This window comes from Ictalurus punctatus, chromosome 22, assembly GCF_001660625.3.
Source record: "Ictalurus punctatus breed USDA103 chromosome 22, Coco_2.0, whole genome shotgun sequence".
Taxonomy (NCBI): Eukaryota; Metazoa; Chordata; class Actinopteri; order Siluriformes; family Ictaluridae; genus Ictalurus; species Ictalurus punctatus.
In genome coordinates, this window is record NC_030437.2 from 11,728,731 (window position 1) to 11,752,734 (window position 24,004).

Consider the following 24,004-nt stretch of genomic DNA (forward strand, 5'->3'; position numbering starts at 1 on the left):
AATTTCCTTTTATTTATTTTTTTAGATAGCCTTTAATAATACCTTTGACAAAAGAAGAATGTAATGAAATCATTCTCATGGCTGGATCGGGAATCGGTCACAAGGTTGCGATGGACTTTTACACGAAACATGACAAGCACATCACACGACAGTGCTGCCAAACTTATTAACATATTCAAAAAGCCTTATTAACATATTCAAAAAGTGTTGAGGACCAACCGAGAAGTGGACGTCCATGAACATCCACCGATGAAGACACAACCGACTGGAGTACTGTACATAGTCCCCTGTGTATGGAAACTTCGGGACACCCTGAAGACTACTTGTTCTTTATCTCCAATATCCAATACAGCATTTTCTACTGATATGGGCCTGCACCAATAGTGGACATTAGTAGGAGACTATCTTATCTACATTGCCTGTGCTCAGAGCTAAATACTGCTTGTCTTCGGTTATTAGCTGTAGGGTGAGAGATATGAAGGCTGGGAATGGTAAAGGCCAATCTTCACCAAGGCATTTCTGAAGCAGTCTTACTCATCTGTATAAAAGCACATCTCATCTGCACACACATCCAGCAAACACAGAATAAAGGATGGTTTCTAGGTTTTTAAAATTCTTGTGCCAATGGTTTACATCATACCCACCATCTTCATCAGGAGACGATTAGAAAGTAAAAGAATGTAAATGTCATTCTGACATATGACAATTCCTTGATTGTATTTTTCTATGAATAAATGAATGATAGAATAAATGTGAACATTTGCTCAGCAGATCATGTGCATTGTGACTGAGATACACATGGTGTTGCTGGTGGTTGATTTATCATGAGAGATATGGTTTACTAATGGATTTTAGTGCAGTGATATCAGTTGTTTTGTCTAATTGATGACGAGTCTCTGTCCGGGAATGAATGCGTTTAGAGGAACGTGATGCCATCAGCGTGTACAGCCAGAGCGCACACACCCACGCACCAATCCACCCCCATACACCCACACATACTAGCCTTCTCAGTCTACACACACACACACACACACACAGAAACAGAGTAGGCTCAACAGATCATACATACATGGCATGCATACATGCACGCACACACATCCCCAGATACGCACACACATCCCAGCTCAACAGATCTCACACACACACACACACACACACACACACACACACACAGAGTATGCTCAACAGATCACACACCCACACACACATACACACAGAGTAGGCTCAACAGATCATACACATACACACACGCACACACACGCCCCTGTCCAGCTGCAGCCTCTATTTCCCAGCAGCTACACTGATGCACTGAGAACAGACCGCAGACTGACAGAGAATGAGAGAGGACAAACAAGAGGCCGAGAGAAGAAACATAATGGGGAGAGAAAGAAGACAGACACACCGGTAAAATGATAGCACAGCGAACACAAAGCGGTGGAGTAAATACAATACAAAAAGAAACAGAGCCTGCACAACCAGCAGGCCTTACGTCTGCTATTATTACACAAATGAAGTGGGTAAAGAAACTAAAAGATCAGTGACAGACGTGAGCGAGAGATGTAGGCCGTTTATACCAGACACTGAAGTGCACAAGTGTTCTATTAAACACACATCATTTTGGGATGTCGACCACATGAAGCCTGGCACTGGGAGAAGCAAGACCCAAAAAAAGAAAAGCACTGACCTAAAGACCTCACACAGCATGTCACTGAATCAGATAGACGGCAAACCAGAGATCCGCTTCCTGTATTATTCTGCTTATAAATGGAGATAAGGATGCAAGTCTGACAGCAATATCCATTTCCTCCATTGACACATGACCTGAGACTCTGGGCACGTCTTCATTGGACAGTGGAAGATTGGAAAAAGGCCAGGCGACATTCTTTCCCATCTTCGACTGTCCAGTTTTGGTGACGCTGTGCCCACTGCAGACAGGAACGAATACTAATGTGATCTTCTGCTGTTGCAGCTTCTTCTCTGCCTCAAGGTCTGACGTGTTGTGTGTTCGGTCACGCCTTTCTGCTCACCATGGGTGTAAACAGGGTTATTTGAGTTACCCTAAACTTCCTGTCAGCTCAAACCAGTCTGGCCATTCTCCTCTGCCCTCTCTCATCAACAGTGCTTTTAATGTCCAATAAAGTATTATGGAGAAGAAAAACAAACCGACTGACACACAGCAACAACCATTCACAGTTTTTTTTCTTTTTATACTACCAAAGGAAAACAAAATTAAAAAGTACAGGCAATGAGGTGGCAATGTTGAGAAAAAGCACCGAGTTTTGGTTAAACAAAGTGACATTAATCTTTAACAGAACTGGATAGCAGGCACAACAACTGCAGTACAACATCGTCCGCCATCTTGTTTGTTTTGAGCTGAACGGGTCACATGACTAAAAACATATTAAAATCTCCTCTCTCTACAACGTAAAAATGGCATTTTCAAACGTATCTGCTTGGGAGAGCGTTTTCGGAAAGCTCCGTTTTCGCCGGACAAAAACGCGGTCTTGGAGTGGACAGAAGGCGTTTGCGAATTGATCTGGATTAGCGTTGGCGTAGCCCGGATTTCTCCATTCTGATGTTCAATATGAACTTCAACTGAAACTCTTGAACTGTACGATCTTATGCATTGCACTGCTGCCATATGATTGGCTGACTGAACGCCTAGGGTAAAAGTGTTCCTATTAAAGTGGCTGGTGAGTACAAATGAATGTATTAGTTTGATGATTTTGGATTGTGATTGGTCAGAAGGTGTTCGTTTTCTATAGCCGCAGCTCTGACAGTAGTTCCGGCTATAATTCAAATCATAATACATGACCGTTTCTATAGTGATTATTCATTCTCAGAGATTTGTAAGGCAGATGTTCTACATAAATCAAACAGCAGTGTGGAGATATTTCTCTCCTGCACAGTGAATCTGTTTTCGCTCTGATCTGACTTTCCCAGGCACCGAAAGTGGATACAAAAGGAACGGTAATGAACACCCTGGGCTTCTCGTGGTCACAGCCATTCAATCCAGAATGATGCACTTATGGGTTTTTATAGAAACAAGAGAGGATCACTGGAGAGGTTTATATAGACCTCCCTAACTGCTGGAACTGATGTTCTGACACCATGAAATGAACCATGAAGCTCTAGGCACTCTTGTAACACCCACACATACGCATGCATAAAAACTGCTGATGTAAAGCAACTCTCAAGGTCAGGAACAGTCAGGTAATGAAGAAAACTAGAGAACAAAATATACATCCTATCATATATATATATACACACACACACACACACACACACACACACACACACACACACACACACACACACACACACACACACACACACACACACACACATTACAGAGATCAGGCAAGAGGTCCTATAACCAGTCCAGCAATGATGCAGAAATACCTGCTCATGTGATCCTCCCTTTAAATCACTCCAAACTAATTCTTTCCTCACCTGCTCTTCATCTTCATTTAGTTAGTCATGAGGATGCGAGTGTGTGTGTGTGTGTGGTCAGAATGACAGATGTTCTGGTCATGGTTTTGCTCTGTGCTCTTGTTAGTCACCATGTCGTTAGTAGAAAGCTTCTGTTTACTGTTAATTGATCGCAGCGACTGTTCACTTCTTCCATCAACCCTGGATTACCTACAGGGGCAGTGAGAGTCACCGGGATACTTTAGTGTGCATGCCAAGACATACTAACAAAGTCACGGAATGATGTATGAAAGTATTTGCGATGAACAACGCTGCCATACAGTTATCTTTCCAGGAATGTTCTCCCTAGGTCAGAATTATCTTCACAGAAACACTGTTAGATATGCAACTGACTAGGGAAGAAAAAAAAACCTGATTCTTATTTTCATCTCGACACACAGTTCTTGAAACACCATCTTGTCAGACATGCTGCATATCCCCCCCCCCACACACACACACACAGAGCTCTGAATTCATGCAGCTGGTGATGACATTAATACTGACCCTGAACAAGCTTTTCTTCATTCAACACGTTATTTCAAGCAGTTTGATCCGTTACAGCCCTGCAAGTTGTTTAAGTGTGTGTGTGAGTGTGCATGTGAGAGAGAGAGAACGCAAAGCTGACCTCTCTCATACGCAGCTGTGTTCTCCAGGGGACACATCCCGGCCTTTTTGAACCCAAACGGTTCGTTCACACCACTCCTACAGCCTGTGCGTATGAATATTGAAGGGGTGAAAGACAAAAAGCAAGCGAGACACAGGAAGCCCAGGGAACTTTGAGGAAACCCACAATGACATGGGAAGAACATGTACTTTTTCTTCAATTCATACATAAATAAACACAAACGTATTTCATCTAGTCCTCAAACCCAATCTCCTTTCAAAGGGCACATCCACAATGTAGACATCTACAAAGAACTGAAAGCCTGGTTGGAGTATATTTTCAAATGTTCTCATCAAGACGATTTCTTTTCGTTTGAAACTCTTACTTAAAATGCTTACTTAAAGAGTGACTGAAGCTGTCTTATGTTGTATACAGTCCATAAAGGGCTTTTTTGGGATTGCTTGGGGGGTTCCTTCAAATTGTGCACTTCAATTTGCACTGTTATTGTGCTGCTTTTTTTTGAGGGAAAACTACTTGAATTGGAGGAATTGCAACTGCACAAAATTGTTTGACGCAGTGATGTTTGTTGATAAATGAGACCCTTTAGCTGTATTCGTGTACTCGATGCACACGAATTCAAAGATGGTTTTTGCTGAATGCACGTTGTGATGACACATGACGCGTCTCGGCCCAAACCTGGGGAAAGCATTTCGCGTTCATTTCTGTGGTTGCAATCTCTGAACTCCTGGAGAAACTGCTAATGAGTTCTTCCAGGTTTGTCACGGACTGCTCTGGAGTTTGAGGTTTCATGCTGTGCATGTGAAATCAAATGAATTTTCTCCTTAAGAACGAGTGAGGCGAGAATCGCTCGTCAAACTCAGTAAGGCGTGTAAGCTCTTCCCGCGTCAAGGACATTTTTACAGCACGCTGTTAAATTTGTGGAAAATGCCATTTCTCTGCGTGCTTGATAATACTTCAATGTTCCTCAGCCACACAGAAACCTTCTCCAACTCCCTGGGCCATGTCGACTACATCTGTTCTTTCGTCCAAAGAAGAAGAAGAAAAAAAAAAAAGCATGAAAGCCTGTCTTCCTCCTGTCAATTGATGCTGTTTGACAAGTTAAATATGCTTGCCGCAAAAGTATTATGGGATTTGTTGAGGCTTATTTTGGCAAGTGTGTCTTTCTTATTAGGGCATTTAAGAGAGAAAAAAATAAAAAAATAAAAAAACACCGCGCACACAAAGCGGTATCCGACCAAATCTAATAGCAGCTTTTGCTAGTGGAGAGGTGGATGACTCTCATCGATCAGGATCAGCAGCCTTCCCATTAATCACAAAGAAAGTCTAGCAACGTGGCTCAACTACCAAACATCTTCGGCCTAGATGTGCTGGCCGTAAACACATGCTCACTTCAAACACACCATGTTATGAGGCTTTAGAATTCCAGACTTTGCGAGAAAATCCGCTATAATGATTTGATCCATAAAGGGTCACCACGGTAATAAAAACAGACAATGGAATATCGTTTCAGTTTTCCTGCTGGGAGGGAAACGAGGGAAGTAAAGTCTCTGAGGTGACGCAGAGACATCAAATGGCACGAGTTTCAACAATGACGTGCAAAAACATTGCTTTCAGCAGTATCTCTAAATTATGAGTGTATCCTCCTGCCATTTTAATCCTGCTGCTGACTTGGCTTCGTTAACTACTTTAAATAAACGCATTCACATTCAGCTTACTTCTCTCTCGTAGTAGTAGCAAGCTAAGCATCAGATATTTGCTTGATCACGTGCAGTTTTGCACTCAAGGCTCCTTTGGTGAACAGTGGACTAGTTCTTCATGTAAAAACCAGAATGAACTTTCTATTACTCTCAGACTATTCGTTGTTACCCAGTTGAGGACGGGTTCCCTTCTGAGTCTGGTTCCTCTCAAGGTTTCTTCCTCATATCACCTTAGGGAGTTTTTCCTCACCACCGTCGCGCTCAATAGGGATTAATCCACACACTTAAAATCTGTATCCTGTGTTTATATATTTCTATAAAGCTGCTTTAAGACAATGTCCACTGTAAAAAGTGCTATACAAATAACATTGAATTGAATCTAGCAGACACATGGCGCAATCCCATAATGCAGCACAAAGAGACGTCGATTCTCAAGCCCTATATAAAACCTGTTACCAACTTTAGTCATCTAATCTAGCACATCACCCAGCAGGCCTGTAAAATGTCCTGATCCCAATCAATCTCAATCTCTCTCTCTCTATCACACTCTCTCTCTCTTCCATATGGTCAGCTGCTGTAAGGAAGAAGCTGATTATCTGTGTTTTGCACTGACTCATGCGTGACAGCCTCATAAAACAAACCTGAGTCTGTGACACAGAATTGCTCTTTCAATCTTTCTCTCCAGCTCCACTATCCATAAACAGTAAGCAACTTGCCATTTTCTTTCTCTGTACAGAGATAAAGTGCAGTCTCTAGGCTAAAAATATATAACCAAGTCGGCATGCTCAGCAAAGCAACTCTTCCAAGACTGCATCTGGACAAGTCGAGCGGAAAGGACACGGGGTTCTAAGAGCAGTATAGAGACAGACAGCAGGAGGGTTTAGGTGTTTGGGAACCCTGTGAGCGTCAGTGTGTTATTCTCGTCTTCATTTTGACATGCACCTGTATAGCGCACACACTCTCCATCATGCTCTGATGCCTTTGAGAAGAAAGATCTCGATTGGCGTAGACATGACCCAGATTTTCCACCTGTGCCACATCCAACAATGACATAAGATTTGTCCTTGATAAAACCAGGTCTCTGGCCATTCAGCTGAGACTATGAGAAAAGATCCAAGAACAAAACGTCCAGTACTTTCCTTAGCTTTAACTACTGTATTTGAAAAACCAGATCCCTATAGTCCTGTCCAGACCACAGTCTCAGGTGGGCAATTTTCATTAACAGTGTGCAAAAACTTTCACAAACAGTGACACTGCATTTCCCACCCAATAGCAGTTATTAACTCCACTAAAGAACGCTTGATGAAACGCCAATAACGGCATGAAATGAAGACAACAGTTACAAGCGAATCCACTTTAGGGATTTATAGCCTATTTATTGATTTGTTTGGAACAAATCTGATGCTCGAGTTGATGAGTCAAAAGAGCAAAAAGCAGACCGACATTCTCTGTGTTTAGGCTAATAGTTTCAGTCTCCCAAAGATTTACCAGGATCAGAACACACATCTGATGCATGCATCAAATCATCCATCCATCCATTTTCTGTACCTTTTATCACTGAGCACAAGGCGAGGGACAACCTGGACAGGGTGCCAACCCACCACAAGGCAGAATCAAACCATAAGAAAGCTTATTTGGAAGAGAGTGATTAAAGGTTTAGGTTCGAGTTTCAGCTAAAGAGGAATTTGAAAGCGTAATGGTTATTACTGAAGCACTGGGGTACTGCTGCATATATAAAAAGTCTACATTGCATGAGATGCACATCAGCTGATGTGTCATACCAATTGTGACCAATTGTGAAATATCAGTGAATAGAAAGATGTTAGGAACCTTTTAGTCAGTATGTTTGCACATTCTGAATGTGGAAAGAAAAAAGATGAAAATATGTTATCAAGAAAATGATTTTTAAAAAATGGGAAAATGTCAATACCAGATCAGCACCAGCAGATCGCCAAAGTTCAGTCATCGGTCTTGGAAATGAAAATGTTCTGCTATTATGTGCGTCCCTAACTGAGAAACAGCATCACACGGGAACACAATATGATCCTGTTACATATCTTACATCGTCCTGCTACATCAGAAAATGAGGGGGGAAAAACAGAACTCCATCTCATAACACAATCACATCTTAAATTCATAAGGCAGAAGAATTCCTAATGATTTACAATTCAACCCAAATTAACGACTAAACCTTATACAGTCTCCATATATGAATCAGCTTTTTTGTTGGAGAAAAAAAAAATAGATAATGACCATTATAATAATGCAGATGTGCAAGCTCAGGTCAGCAGGTAGAATGAGATCTCGGAAATATTTTACATTTATTTTCAATTACCCAATTTCCCCCCTTACAAACAGTCTAATGTTGGATGTTTTTATTCTAGCTAAACTGGACATTCTGCATTTCTCCAGTTTTTATTGTTTACCTTTACGTGACATTTTTTTTAATCCATCATGCGAAGAGCTACCCGATAATAGGTTATCACAAATAAAACCACTGACAGCAAAGCGCACGGATATGAAATACAGCATAGAAAACAAACACAGTGCAGCACGCTGACCTTCGCGTGACTCTACACACGTCAGGTCTTTGATACAGTGCGCGTGCATGCAGCGCTCGCGCTATAGAACGCTGGACCGTTAGCGTTTAGCATCCCAGCCTGCTGAGGTAAACATTTCCTTTACATTTTCCCCCACAGCATTTCAACACAAATACATTTACCCGACATAGATACAACGCGCAAAGCTTGGTTTCTGGAACTATTTCTATACACCGCGGCGAGTTCGAAAAGAAACTTACTCGTTGATTCTTCGAGTTATTCATGTTGCTGTGAGAAGAAGCAGAGAGAAGTCCCGAATCACGCCGCTTGCGCAATACTACACAATCTCGCGCGCGCTCGCGCCTCGAAGCCCATTCAATGTGTGAGCCTCAGTCACTGACGCGTCCCTGACAAACCGGCAAGTGACGGACATCTGTCCGGAAAATACACATCTCAGTGCAGTCCGGTTAGTCCACTCTGTTTCCAGCTGCCATCACACGGTCCGGCCGAGCCGCTTCGAGCCAACCAGCGTGACCGGAGAGGAGGCGTGGGCTCGCCTTAATGCAGGACTCGGTCTCTCTGCTCAGCTTTACTTACCACTTCAGACTGCGGAAACGCATAGGTACAGTGTGTTATAAACGGCCACAGGTGCTGCTGGGATATCTGAAGCATAACCCCGTCCAAGTCTCTCTCTGTCTCCATCCATTTATCCATCCATCTTTCCACCCATCCATCTATCCAGCCATCTTTCGTTAATCTATACATCCATTGTTCCAACCAAATGGTGGAGCATTTTATCAAGCAATCTATTTTTCATCCACCCACCTATGTATATATATATATATTCATCTTTTCATCCATGTATCCCTCTATCCGTCGATCCAACATCCAACTCTATCCACCCATCCAGGTCTTTCCATGCATCCATCACTCTTTCTACCTACGAAACGAATATAGCTTACCGAGACAATAATTAGCCACAGTAATAATTATGTCAGTAGAAGGACCTCACAAATATAGTAAAGCCAAAGTAAGAAAGAGAGAGTGTGTCTACATTATCACAAGGTTTCAGATGCTTGTGGATTAATTGCTGCACTAACAATGGTAAGAAAGATGCATGGAACGAGTAAGACAAAGAGAGGACACTAATGATCTGGCTTAGCACACTTTTTGTGACTCATTGTTTTATGCTCTGAGACAGAACTAAAACTTAAGCGGAGACTTCCACCGTTAATTCAATGCATGTAACTGGTATACTCGGACGTGTAAGTAGGCTATGGAAGTGATGACTCAAACCATGCTACTACAGCCTACAGCAAGATAGACCCGACTTCGACTCAACCTGGATGTAAGGGTAACAGAAGACATGGAATCAACTTGAACTTGAGAGCTGCTAACTTGAGGATAAATGATTTTGACTCTACTATAAGGGGTCTACAAGAGACAGTGACTCTTATTCTTGAAGGGAAATAAAACAAAGCAAAACACTGATTCAGATCTGATGCTTCCTACTGTGTCAATAGTCTTTGTCACAACAGCCAATACTCATAATAAAAATATACTCCGATATAGAATCCCACCTTTAAAACAACAGCCTCTGATGCAGTAACTGACAGTAACACTGTCACTTATTTTCGATCTGGTTTAATCACAGGCCACCTCTCAAGTGTTTGAGCAGGTGGGCAGCTGGAGAACGGAGGCTGCCAAGGCTCTGATGCATTCATACGAAGATTAAGATGGCTCTGATATTTGGTGCCAGGATGAACAGTGGGAAATATTCAGCCTGGTGGAAAACAGCAGAACGTGCCAGCATTTGAGAGACGCATCCCAAATGGCTATATGGCAGTACAAGGTGGTGGGTAATGGAGAGTATTATTCAATTAGAATAAATGTCAGAAATCCTGCACTGTGCTGGTGTGAAACAGCACTAAACACAAACCTGTTCTGTTCTGGATGTTTTGGCTTGGTTTTTTTTTTTTTTTGGTGAGAAAAATGACAACAGTGGGAGAAGGAGAGCATAGGTGAAAGAGAGGCGTTTTGTGTAGGTATTGTAAAGAGACTGTGGGTGAGCTGTAAAAAGACATGCAAGAAAATGAAAGATGGCAAGGTAAGATAAAGAAGTGGAGAAATGCAGAAAGGAATAAGGTACTTCCCATGAATCTGTGGAAAGTAACTTATAAAGACAAAAAATCCCCGAAGCAACGGTGAAAAATCAGTAGGATGAGTTGCCGAGGTGTTACAGGTACCTCCCATCCCCGCTCAATAAAAACCAATCACTCAACTCTCTAAATATACCTATAGTCTGTTTGCTCTGATGTCCTGTAAAATCACATCGACAACATTTGCAGCGTGGTTTTCTAAGAATCAATCTCCATCGGTACGGTAATAGGATCCAGCAATGAACAGCTGCGCACATAGCCGTGAAGCATGACATGGGGAAAAATGTAGTGGGGAGAGAGAGAGTGAGAGAGAGAGAGAGAGAGAGAGAGATAAAATTGTTGAAGGTGCAGAATGAGCACAAACTAAAGGCTTTCATTTCTAGTCACATATACAGTAAAGTAAAAAAATAAAAACAGGCTCTGATTCTTTAAATCTTAAAAGGTACAGTATGCAGTTTCTTTATAGTATTTATAGACATATAATAATGATGTCATTTCAAAGACACAATAGAAAAAGTGTTACACAGTATTCCAAGCAGTGGTTGCCACTATATCCTCTGGTTGAGGGTTTTCCTGGCCCAGAAATTAACTTCACCTTGACATAGATTCTACAAGTCTCTGGAACTGTACTGGAGAGATGAACACCACTGTTCCAAGATATACTCCCTCAAGTGGTGTTTAGATGATGACAGTGGAGAATGCCGAACACCTCAGTACAAAATAGGGCCGGGCAATATGACAAAAATATCATACCACGATACTTGCGGACATTTCTGATACACGATGCAGATCACGATAAATAATTTGGCTAACAAAGTGTCTGCAAAAACAGTAGTAAAATAAACAAAAAAAAATATGTTAAACTGAGTTTGAGGAGTTTTACTTTTCTTTTTTAAAAAAAAGAAGATTAAGTTTAAAAAGATACATAAAAATCAATGACATCCATTCAGTACCATTTAATTTGTAACTATTAAAAACGTTTTTTTAAAAATATCACCATACCAACGATATCTCAGAATCATTATATCATTATATTGATATATATCGCCCAGCCCTAGTACAAAATTTCTCCTGCCACTCATAGGCATAATAATAAGTCATCAACTCTCTTTCAGAGTGACCTAGATCTTTTCCTCTTGCTTTCTTGATTCAAAATCAAGGTCAGCTGGAGCTGCCTGGCATAACAGATCATGGTACCATGTTAACTGTTGCTTCTGCATTTGTAACTCACCTTCCGCTGCTGTGGATGGTCCAATATGGATCCCATAAAAGATTTGCACTTCCTAAAAATAACATTTTATGCCCAAGACCTACTCTTGCTTGAGTGGATAATCTCACCTGGATACTGATTTGTACCCAAGAGCTGCTGCTGTAATCATAAAGACTCTCCCTGTGTTTATCCCAGGCCTCCTAGTCACAATATGCTCATACTGAACATCATTTCAATACACCACCACTTGCCTTTACTCTTACTCTATAGCTGTATACTGTAATGATTTATAATTTCACTAATCACCCAGAAAAGATGGGTTCCCTTTTGACTGTGGTTCCGCTCAAGATTTCTTCATGCTGTCTTGAAGATTTTCTTCGCCACTGGCCCATCCATTAGGAATCTAAATCTACATCCAGACTTCAGTGAAACTGCTTCGTTAAGGGTGCTATACAAATAAAACTCCAGTGTACATATCCTGGGGTCAGTCAGATCAAAATAGCAGAATCCAGAGCAAGAGGCCAAAAAGAAAAACAAGACACTCATGCAGTGAGGATAAGAATGGAGAAGGATAGTCCAGGACAAGGACAGTAACACTAATCTCAGAGTGAGTAGAGCTGTATAAAACAACGAATTAAAAATAAAACAGTATGTAGCCTTATCATTACATCTCAACAATTCTAGCATTTCTTTTGCATGCATGCAAAGTGATCATACGTCTTACCATTTCTATGCTATTTATTTCCTCATTTGAAGAAAACAACCCATACCCTAAACAAACAAAATCTTGCTTCCTGTCCTAAAGAGGTCAGTCTCAAGAACATGCTTCCTTCCTTGATGTTAGCATCAGATGTATGCTCCACATTATGTATTTGCTTCACAAAACAATCTGAACAACTTCACTGTTTGGGTTGCCTGTAGTTTTTATATCTGTAGCTATCCAACAAACAATATCATTTTAAAACAGGAAATGTATTTTCCACGGCTAATCAGTTGGGTCATGAGTGACGATGACCAGAATATAAAACACATCCAAAGCCAATTACTTATAAAGTAGCCATGGAAAGTTAAGACTGATCAGTAGATTACACAAATGCATTAATGTAGAACTCACCAGCTGGGAAAGTAAACCAAGCCTTTAAATGATTTAATAATTAAAATAAATTGTTCTCATGAGGAGCGTCCCATTTCCCTTCACAGAATATTTGTGGTGATAAATCAATACTTGTGTTTTCTTTTTGTTTTTTTACATCAAAGAAACTAGTAGCTATTAGAGCTAATAGCAAAAGCATAACCATTAGCCAATAAGTGTTGTTCAAATCAATGAACTAATGGGTTCTGTAAAAGTGTTTTTAAACAGAAAATTGATGTGTCTATATGTAGCACTGCCATCTCTCAGCTTCAGGGTTTACGGTCTGTAAACCCTGAAGCTGAGAGATGGCAGTGTTACATATAGATCCTGAACTTGGGTTACTGTTGGAGTTTTGCATGTTCCCCATGTGTTCATGACGGTTTTCTTCAGGTTCTCTGGTTTCTTCCTACTTATACAGACTATAGTGAAGAACACGGTCCAGTTCTTTATAATTCTCCTTCTAATGTCTTGAGCTAAATGCCACTCTTAACAGCACCCAAGGATGACAGTACAGAAATCACACAACGATCTCACACACAAAAAAATTCTAGAATTACATTAAAAAAATATATGTTTGTTGTCTTCCTTAGTACAGCTGTAATGCCATTCTGATATCCTCGATCTTTTGCATGTTTGATTTGTTGTAGATGAGGCACACTATCATCAACATCAACAAATATTTCAAACCTCAAACATTTTTGCACGCGAAATACTTTAGAAGGAATTCTGCCTTGTGTTGGGGATGATGGCTGTCTGTACCCAAGTGTACACTAAAGCTCCTATTTCAACTACTATTTTAACACCTCACACTTTATTGGCCACACAGCAAGATCTTTCACTAGACCAAAGGGCATGCTTAAAATTCCCCTACGTCACCTTAACATCAGGGGTTCACACCATGATGCAATCAGTGCAATTTAATACACTTCATGTCCACAGTCCCAAAGCTAAATTCAAGCCAGCTTTAACTGGGACCAGCCCTAAAATGAAAATCATGAGGCCAAATGACACCAAGAGCTGATTCCGTTGACCTTACCAGGTGGAAATGGGAACCTGCTGTACCTTTCAGCATCTTTCAAATAACAATAAAATTCTCTTCAGAGGCCTGCATGCTCCGAGAACCATTACCACTCTGGCAGCAGCAGGATCGATGGCACTGGTTAGGTGTGCACTGGGGAAATGCGGTTACGCTAAGGAAGCTCATAAATCTAATGGAACCATTTAGTGATAATGCAAGACATGAAGTACTGGTATAAAGCACATCAATCCTGCAAGTTCTGACAGATGACTGAGCGCTAGGACACACTGACCTGCAGCTCCACTGTTGGAAGTAAACTATTGGGTAACAGTGAGCTTTTGAAACAGGAACATAAATTGCGTTTTACTAAAGAAGCTGATGTGTAATCTGACAGTGTTATCTGTGGAGTGTAAGAGTAATATAGCCTGGTGCAATCAGGTGTGAATAAATACAAGACTGTAGGAAAATAAAGTCCTACATCTGTAAATCGTTAGAGATGAATAATTCATGCCCAATTCCAGGTAACGTTCTGATGAATCTCAGTATCACAACCTCATTGGGACTCATTAATCAATATTTTTGTAACGTTGTGTGTAAATGTTTTCATAGGCCACGTCGAACTAATTTAAAAATGTTTCAGGAACTCAGCCATTGCAAGCTAACTCTCCCTCTCCCTCCTGTTATACAGCACCTTCTATTTTGTCCTTACTGAATAGCTTGTCTTATTTGTTTTTATTTATATGTTTCTTTTTGGCTCGCTTTCTTTGAAGTCATTAATAGTTTCTATTAATAAAAAATTTCCATCCATCCATTTTCTATACCGCTTTATCCTTTTCAGGGTAACAGGGGAACCTGGAGCCTATCCCAGGGAGCATGGGGCACAAGGCGGTGTACATCCTGGACAGGGATAATAAAAAATTAGTTTCACTGAATGTTCATGAAGTTAGTTCCTACTATTGAAATAAATAAGTGACTTAAACTTGACAACAATCTCTCTATTATTTCAGTAACTCACTTATACAATTTGAAGCCGATCAGTCGAGGCTCACATTAGTGAACCTCCTTATACATCAACTCTTGTTGGAGCTCTTGTAGTTTATGAATAAACTTGTTTCATATCCACTTTGATAACTGAAGCCCATTGTTTCTAAAGTCCAAAAATGAAATACATGATTCCCCAGGTTTGTTGAAGTATGGCTATGATACGTAGACAAAGTTGGGAAAATCCAGTTAAACAAATGAAACGAGAATGCGCATTCAGACAGGCCATGAGACTCATGACTCATAGTCCAAGGAGTACCAGGTTGAGGAGGGCTTCTCTTCAACCTTATCTGTGAAAACACAGACTCCACACTAATCATCATCCTCATCATCTCTCTGGGGATCAATCTGGAGGGAGTGTTAGACAATACTAAAGATGAACAAATAGTACTTCCAAAGTGTTGCAAGAGTTTCTTGAAATTCCCATCTCCCAGCGCCACCTGAGAATCTGAGGTGAGGAAATCATTTAGGCTGGTGTTAAAAAAACAACACTCCTGCTGATTTGTCCGGCTTCACAGCAAGGCACAATTAAATTACACAGCCGATCGGTTAAAAAAAACCAGCGGGACCAGGGAGGGGTAGGTCAGCATACATACAACCATGTCACTGCTCAGTACAAAATTGTTACAAGTTGTAACTAACTTGCATATAAAAAGAAATTACTCTGAAGTAAGTGCACTGGTCTAAGCACGGTCAGAATGAACCCCAGAAATTCATCCATACCCTTTACACTGTAGGTAATAGCATGTACAAAAGATCTGTCCTTACACAAATACATCTCCTAAACTACCTGACTTATGTTCACACGAATGGTCAGAAAAATGACCCTTGAATGTATAGTACCACCAAGCTGCTGTGTTTTCAGAGGATGAATTTTATGACAAGTCCATATTTCATCATGCTTGCCTCTTGTGATACGTATAAGGCTGACCTGACCTGGTTAAAGCTGTAATAAATTGACTTTGGATAAAGGTGCTTTATCCACCTTGAAGCAGCCTGTGAATTTTAACCCACTATGTAATCCATTAACTTTTCCTTACAGTAAGGGTCTGACCTGAATAAGCCATACTAATCTGAGTATGGAGCTTGTATGGTAGGTTGATCTGGTTGTGCCAGGTTTGGGTATGGGGGGCAGGAGGAGGGGGCTATTTGGTCTCCAACACCCTGGCTCCTGGGTGGTGTTTTTCAAAGGAAGCTTGGCTTGAGTTGAGGCATTTGGATGGTTCCTGAGCACAGGCTGTCCTTTCAGTCCACGCTCAGACCACGCCAGTGCTCTGGCCAGAGGCACAGAAGGCTAAGAAGGGGCGTGGGTGATGGAACACAATGCCTCCTTTCTCCAACAGCCCATGCCTGACACTCCTCCAAACAAGCAAGAAGTGCCAGGAGCTCACAACAAGTCGATTCAGTCACACGGACATGGCAACCCAGTAAACAAGACGTCAAACTGGATAGAGCAAAGCCCAAACAAACAAGCTGTAACTAATATTCTATTTCCATTTCTGCAGAGATAAAGTAGACTTCCCTGCTAAATTGCTGGATACAAATTAACCACAGAGCCAGTTTACATCTTGCTAAAGATAAATAGGTGACTTAATGACCTTTGCACTTGAGTCTTAAAAATATAGATAGGCTTGCTGAAGTGTCTTATTGAATATTTGGTCCTTGGTGTCTCTCAGTGATCTTCTTACTGAGCAATGCACCACTGTTTGTCAAAGCAGGTTTTGATTCATGTGACAGTTAACTCGCATCATTAGCACGGTGGAAGGAAACTACAGATACCTAATCAGTTGCCTCAGTTCCATTTACCTACCAAAACAAAGTAATAATGTAGGTATGTGGAGCAAACAGAAACCCCATGACTCCATAGTCCATGAGAGGTCTGATCTTCTCATGCCCTTTCAAAGTTCATCTTCACAGCAGACAACAGGGCAGGCCGGTGTCAAAAGGTCACAAATTCTTTTGCTGACATGCCCATTCTCAATATTTCAGGTCTTTCTGGACATTTTCAGGTTGCTATCTTTAATTCACACCTTTACAAGAGAAAGGGCTAATGCTCACAAACATTAAGAGGCAAAACAGACAGAGTGAGGCTTGTGGAACTGGACACACACAGAGCGGACTATCATTGCAAATTCTTGGTAAATATTTTGAGTATGTTAATAAAGCAAACCTTGTATCCTACAGCCAATAGTCCATGCCAAAATGGCAAAAATCTGGAAACTTTATCTTGGGGCATGTTCATCTAAAAAACTATTCATTAGAGCCCAAGTCACTACATAAAACCTCTGCATAAGGTTACCATTCCATGAAGCAATTCTCAGTGGTGTGATGTAGCCGCACCATGCTGTAAATGTACAAATCAGCATTTACAGATGACGTCGTGACTATAGGTATGAGGTGCCACAGTGAATGTTGACAGGATGGGGACCCAGCTGGTGGGTTTCCTGTAGGGGAAATCTATGGAAATGTGGACTTCCTGGTTTTGAACACTCTACAAAACAAACTGTGGAATTTAATCAACAGGAGAGAAACACCAATAATTAACGACTGCATGCCTATATTGTAAAACTAGTCAAGGACGATCATGTCAATCCTAGTTAAGCTCATTTTAATTATAGTGTAAGTCAACTATCATTACTAACCATTATTCATCGGACAATAAAATGGTAAAATAATTATTATGATTATTATTACTATTATTATTATTATTATAAAGAAGAACATTAACAACAGAACAGTAATGCATATGCGCACCATGTATATGGGTAGTAGGGAATGACACCACAACAGCCAAGCGCTAAGAATGACGCTGTTTTCAACCACTTCCTGTTCCACTCACACAACAGAGCAGGGTAGGAATTGTGGCATTCCAGCAACAAAAGGCTGTTGACAGCAGGGAGATGTTCTCTGGGAGAGTTTGGGGTATGGGAATCTGTAGTAGTAAAGGCAATAAGGCAGTTGCAGGTAGGAAGACATGTTCAAACTTGGATCAGCTGGGACAGCAATGCAAGTCTTCCTACATCATTCAACAGAGAACATATGCTCATCTCTACAGAAGGGAGTAAATTGCCTTACACACACACTGTTGCTGTGCATTGTGTGTTAGACAGCACAAAAGCCAGATATCATTTAAAAAAAATTTTTTTTAAAAAAGCAGACAGATAGTCAGACAGATTTGAGATAACATCAGTTGAGGGTTTCAGCTACAATTTTAAGGCCCTGTTTACACTAGTGTGTTTCGGGGAACGAAAACAATCCTCATCCACGCAGGCATTTCCACTGTGTTTCAGAAACGATCTCCGTCCACACTACATGACCGAAAATGCAGGTCACATGACCATTCATGCAAACTGGGCATGCGCATACAAGTGTAAAACAGGAAGTTGGTTGCTAGTCACCGGCAGGCGCAACAACCCGGCGCTCCATGTAGGGTTTACGACGCTTGAATGAGATTTATTGCCGATTGCTCTAATCACAGCTCACCTCTTGCGCATGTAGGCAGCTACAGTATTATAAAACACAGAACTTAACTGCACATTGGCTGCCAAGAAATAAAGCCTGCAAAGTTTGCGGTTCAGTCTCTGTGGTGTTGTGTATATGATCAAGGGAGCGTAATGGAAGGGGCTTGACGAATCAGGGAAGGATACGCAATAATCCAGAGCACCCAATCAGGAGGCGCATGTGGGAAGCCACGCCTTGGTTTTGGTCTGTTTACACTGAAACGCGAGCCCGGAGTTTTCAAACTACAGCAGGGTCTTCTGCGTTTCCAAAAGTCTCCATTTTCGAGGGTCAAAAACGCCGGAGTAGTGTAGACGACAGGCGTAACCGTAGCAAATGAGTTATGCATTTTAAAACGAAAACGCACTAGTGTAAACAGGGCCTCTGTCCTGAATCTGTGGTGAAAAGCTTTACAACATTTCTTTAGTCATTTTCAAGGATTCCAGTTAAACTATAAGCAACACATTCTCTTACGGTTTCATTGGGCTTTACACAACAACCCTATACAAAGAGATGTCAAGTGTGGGAGGAGTGTCGTGTGGGTGGACTTTATTAAACTCTGCAGACTCTAAATAAAAACTGAGAAATATTGACTAGCTCTATTCTGAATGCTTGGACAGTGAAATGAAAAACAGTCACTATCCAAGCTCAGAATCATGACCAGGTCCTTTATGTCTTCTCTTTAAGGATCTGATAAATCACACACACACACAACTTGTTTTCATTTAGAAAGCCTAAATCCTAAATGAAACTGGATTCAAGCTGATCAACTTCAATATAAAAAAAAAAAAAACTATAAAGAAAACTGCAAGCTGCAGTAAATTAAATTAGCATGAGAAAGGAATACGACTGCAGCACCCGTGTGAATGTTCTCCAAGTCAGTGCTGACATCCTGATGTCCTCTCTCTAATTTAGGAAAGGCAGTTTTTTTTTGAGAGACAGATGTAAGGTCATGAAGTGCGTGTGTTTGCAGACAGTGAGATGGCCACCTGACTGCTTGGTGTGAAGAACAGGCTGTAGGGAAACACCAGAGTGCTGTAAAGTGTGATCTCAGCATGGGCTGTGAAAAAAAAAAAAAATGTGGGAGGGCAAAAGTGTTCCCCTCACCCAAAAGACCAGTTAGGCAGACAGATCCTGAACATTGCTCATATACAACTGTTGCAGGTTACAGAACAAGATGTGTAGAGGATCTGAATTTTACATTTTACCTTTTTACGAAGACGTATCTGTTCTGCTTCCGATCAGCAAAACAAAATGTTTAGACCTATGTGGTTCTTTGTCATAAAACTTTTTTGTGTGTTTTATTTGTTAACCTATGGGTATGTTTAGGTGTATATGATTTATCTCTAGGTATGTATGGACATAAATCATATCCGATGTGTTGATAAAGTTTAGAACCATAGAAAAACAAACAACTAACATAACAAATCCAATAAAATCACTGTGTTTGCATTGTCAGTTCTTTTAATCTAAGGTGTTTATTTATTTATTTATTTATTTATTTATTTTTTTTAAGTTGTACACTTAAACACACTTCTGGTGGAGCTTCAGTTCCCCCAACATATTAAAATAAATTCAGGATTGCTTTCCCACAGTCACAGTAAAAGACAGTGTTTAACCCCCCCTCCACCCCCCACCCCCCACACACGCGCGCGCGCGCACACACACACACACACACACACACTTCACCACATCAGACATCCACCACAGTAAACATCCCAATGATTTAGGATAAAAAATGTGAACTCGGTTGAGATGACAGTGTAATCTCTCACAGGCTTTTCACAAACTCGTACAGCAGCACTGACTGAGTGAAAGAATGAGTGACTAAATGACTGAGTGAGTGGGTGACAGTAGGTGAGTGACTAAATGACTGAGTGAGTGGGTGACAGTAGGTGAGTGACTGAATGACTGAGTGAGTGGGTGACAGTAGGTGAGTGACTGAATGACTGAGTGACAGTGAGTGACGGAATGAGTGAGTGAGTGACGGAATGAGTGAGAGAGTGACTGAGGGAGTGAAAGAGTGAGTGACTCAGTGAGTGAGTGATAGAATATAGTGAGCGTCTTCACCTGTAAACTGAAGGCAATCTGACGGATGTACAGCATGTTCAGGTCCTCTAAAATTCGCAGTTTCTCCTCCATGTCCAGTTTCTCTATCGGCATTATTCAAAGAAACAATCAGCTTCAGATTTTGTAGGCTACTCGTCTCCGACCCGACTCCCCTCCTCCTCCTCCTCCTCAGCGGTGTTGTAATACTGAATTTAGAGCCATGCTTAATCTTGCTCATTCAATGAATCACTTCTTCAAGTACAAATTCCTGATGAAATATGAAATACATAAATAAACAAAATCACGCGTGTTTCCCCATCCAAAGAACAAATAAGTGTCCAGTTTCCGGTCGGTTTTCTCTGTGAAACAGCTTGAAGTCTCACACAGCGCAAACTTTCCGAGCTCTTCGGCGTGTTTCACACACTGCCTTACAAAACCGTCCGACCAGGAGCGCGCGCGGTTTAATATCGCACATAAGTCCATAAACACACACTGTCACTGTCTCGGCACTGCTGGAACTGCTGAGAAGAGACTCCGAGCCGCTTTTCCCCGCTGCTCTGTGCTCTGAGAGAGCTGCTCTGTCTCTCTGTCTACACTTGGGCCACGAACTCGCACGCGCGCGCCGGATCAGTACATAAACTCGAGCCCGCCTCTCATTCACACGCGCTCAACTACAACAAGAGGACAAGACCACCTCAGACCCCCATATAACACACAACCAAGTATAAACACCAAATTCCAGGCAATTACCAACACATCTTACACGTTAGAGGAGTTTACAAGAGTATAACAGCGTTTTCATACATCAAGAAGGATTTTCTCTTAAGAAACAAATGAGAAATAAATGGCACCCAAGTATAATCACCGACCGTAACTCTCACCAGATTTACACTTATTAACTCAAAGCTTTTCTCTAGAACCAAGTGGTTTTTAAATGGCATGATTAAGGTGGTAATCACTACACTACTACTATAACTACTTGATATTACAATAGTATCAAGGTTGCTATGGTTATTATTATAGCCTAACTGACTGCCCACTTGAAATGAAAGGGGTTCATCCAAGTCAATAACTAAAAACAAAACAAAAACACACACAAGTATAAGTAACGTTAACATTAATCTAACTTCAATTTTAATTTAACCAGAAAGTTCCAGTAATATGAAGCAAAGTGGTTCTACATTTGAGTGAGTGGAAAGCTGTAATGGCTCGAAAATATAATATGATATGCATTTGTTCTTAAAATTTACATTAATGCTGTGATCATAAGGGGGTCATTGGAAATTCATTTACCCTGGCAGCAAAAAAAAAAAAAAAGTTTCAGAACCTCTAGAGCCATGGTTCTCAAAGTGGGCTCGGAGGATGTTAGGGGTCTAACAACTTATCATTAGGCACCAAAGTTATTACTTTAATTACGGAGTTCTTATGGTTATTAGACCCATTTTACTGGTTGCTTGAATTGCCTCAATTACAAAAACAAGGACTATAAATAAATTCAACATGCATCTAATGACAATTTTGTTTAAAAAATGGATTCTATGAGTGGATGGTACAGAAATGAAAAGTCTCAGTGGCACTAATAAATAGCCAACATAGAACTCTTGATCAAATAATGAGTCTAATATTTGAATAGTTGGTCTGCAGATTTTTTTTTTTTTTTGAGAACCTCAAATCCATACAGACTGAAGATCAAGCCATCTTCTATACCCAGGGAGCATCGGGCACAAGGCGGGGTACACCCTGGATCCATCACGTACACATTCTTTGTTCTATTAGCCCCATACCAACCCCCAAACTAAAGCTAATTATGTAAAATTCTCCAAAAGCTAATGGAAAACCTTGCTGATGAACTAACAACACTGTGCAGCCCGAGCTGTAAAACCAGAGGAGACAAAAGACACCATCTGTCTCACCCAGACAACATTACAGTGCCAAGTCTAGCTAGTAGAAGTCATCCAGGGCTGCACCATATGCCATTTGTTAACAGGATTCACAACACTGGCCTTTGCAGTACTGATAGCACAGAAACCACATGCGAATAAGACCTTCAACAAACCACAGATTTTGACCAATCAGGTTTCAGATAACTTGTCGCCATTGTGGTCCTCTCAATGCAGACCAATCCTTAATGGTCACCCACTGGCACCAGTCAAAAGAGAGGGTATGAGTACTGAGCTGTAATAGAAATCATAGTTCACACAGCTGTATACATGTATGTCATGTATTTTTGATGAAACAGGCAGACAAAACACAATAGATGCATCAATCTTTAATGTCCCGCAATTTATTGAAAGCAAGCATAATTCAGTCATCTCTCTGGAGTTCAATCAAGAACATTAGCCTAGACCTTTTCAATCTGTTCCTCAGAGACCCCTAGTCTGTCTACATTTTTATTACATTCCAGCTCTAAACACCTGAGCCAGACGATAACGGCTGGAGAATGTTAGAGATCAGGCACAGCTGTGTTAGACACAGAACCACCAAAAATTTATTTAAAATAATAATCTTTTTTTTTTTTTTTTTTAAAGCATGGATTAACTGTTGGTTCTTGAGTTTCAGAATGAGTCAGAAAAGTTAAGGATACAAACAAATCTACAAATCATCAGCTGCAAATTTCATTCATCCCCATGATACCTCAATGACGGGTAGGACTTATCATTTTAACAGATGTTTGGGACAAACTGTGTATGCTTACACATTCAGTTTTTTCTAGCTCATCCAGGGTGGTTCATCTTTTTTCAGCAATTCTGATCAAAATTCCTGATTGTTTCCAATGTATAAATAAGTCTCTTACATGATCAGTTCAGTGTTGAAACATAGAAACTGTTCTAAGAACTGAACTGTTCTCCCCACACCAGAGTTTTAACCGCCTTATGCAATACACCACGCTGGGAACCCCAATGGGAGATTTATTATTCTCTTGGATGCTTTGGGAGATGGAAAGAACAACAGACCAGCAAAGAAGGACCCCAGGAGAGTGGTGTTCTCTATTTGTAAAAGCAGACACAAGGTCTCGAATGTTGTGCTCATCAGTGAAACCCGATCAGCCACCTGGGACAGTGAATTATGTTCAGCATTCCTCTTCTGCGAAGACATGCACAGAGGTTATAATGTTACAGGACCAAAGGTGTTGCAATGCACAACAGAAATGATTCCATACAAAACAGAGAGCTGGGTCCAAAAAGAACTGATAATATTATGCCAGAAAGTATCATTTATATAAGGCACTGATCCTCTCTATTATCCATTTAGCTAAATAATTACCAGCATTTGCAATATATATGCATCACAGTGCAATCCAATTTGTCAATATGACATACCATCAGGCCTGAATACAAATTTAGACCTCCTTAAACACTACATAGTCTCAGAAATAACCCTTGGGAATGCAATGCAAAACAGCTATTATCCAAATTGAAGGTTACGCGCACGGACCTCCCATTGCGATGTGGCTTTCGGTAGCTTAGTCTGCATCCTTCAGGACAAATGAGATGCTTAGAGTCACTGTGCCGTCTTGTCCAGCTGCCAGTATGGTAGTGTCCCGGAAGTTACCAAACATGACGC

At 40.9% G+C, this 24,004-nt stretch overlaps 1 protein-coding gene across 5 annotated transcripts in view; it reads right to left on the reverse strand.

Annotated features, from left to right (window-relative positions):
- The window catches only part of rtkna (rhotekin a), a 67,626-nt gene that overhangs the window by 27,358 nt on the left and 16,264 nt on the right, over nucleotides 1-24,004 (reverse strand). The window contains exon 1 of one of the 5 annotated variants that reach the window (XM_017451981.3): nucleotides 20,462-21,249. The exons of 3 other annotated variants lie outside the window; for them this stretch is intronic. In XM_017451981.3, the coding sequence (XP_017307470.1) occupies nucleotides 20,462-20,554 (93 nt within the window). In that variant the 5' untranslated portion in view covers nucleotides 20,555-21,249. Of the gene's footprint in view, nucleotides 1-8,593; nucleotides 9,146-20,461; nucleotides 21,250-24,004 lie in introns of those variants that run through there. One more of the 5 variants, XM_017451982.3, reaches the window with a different exon arrangement.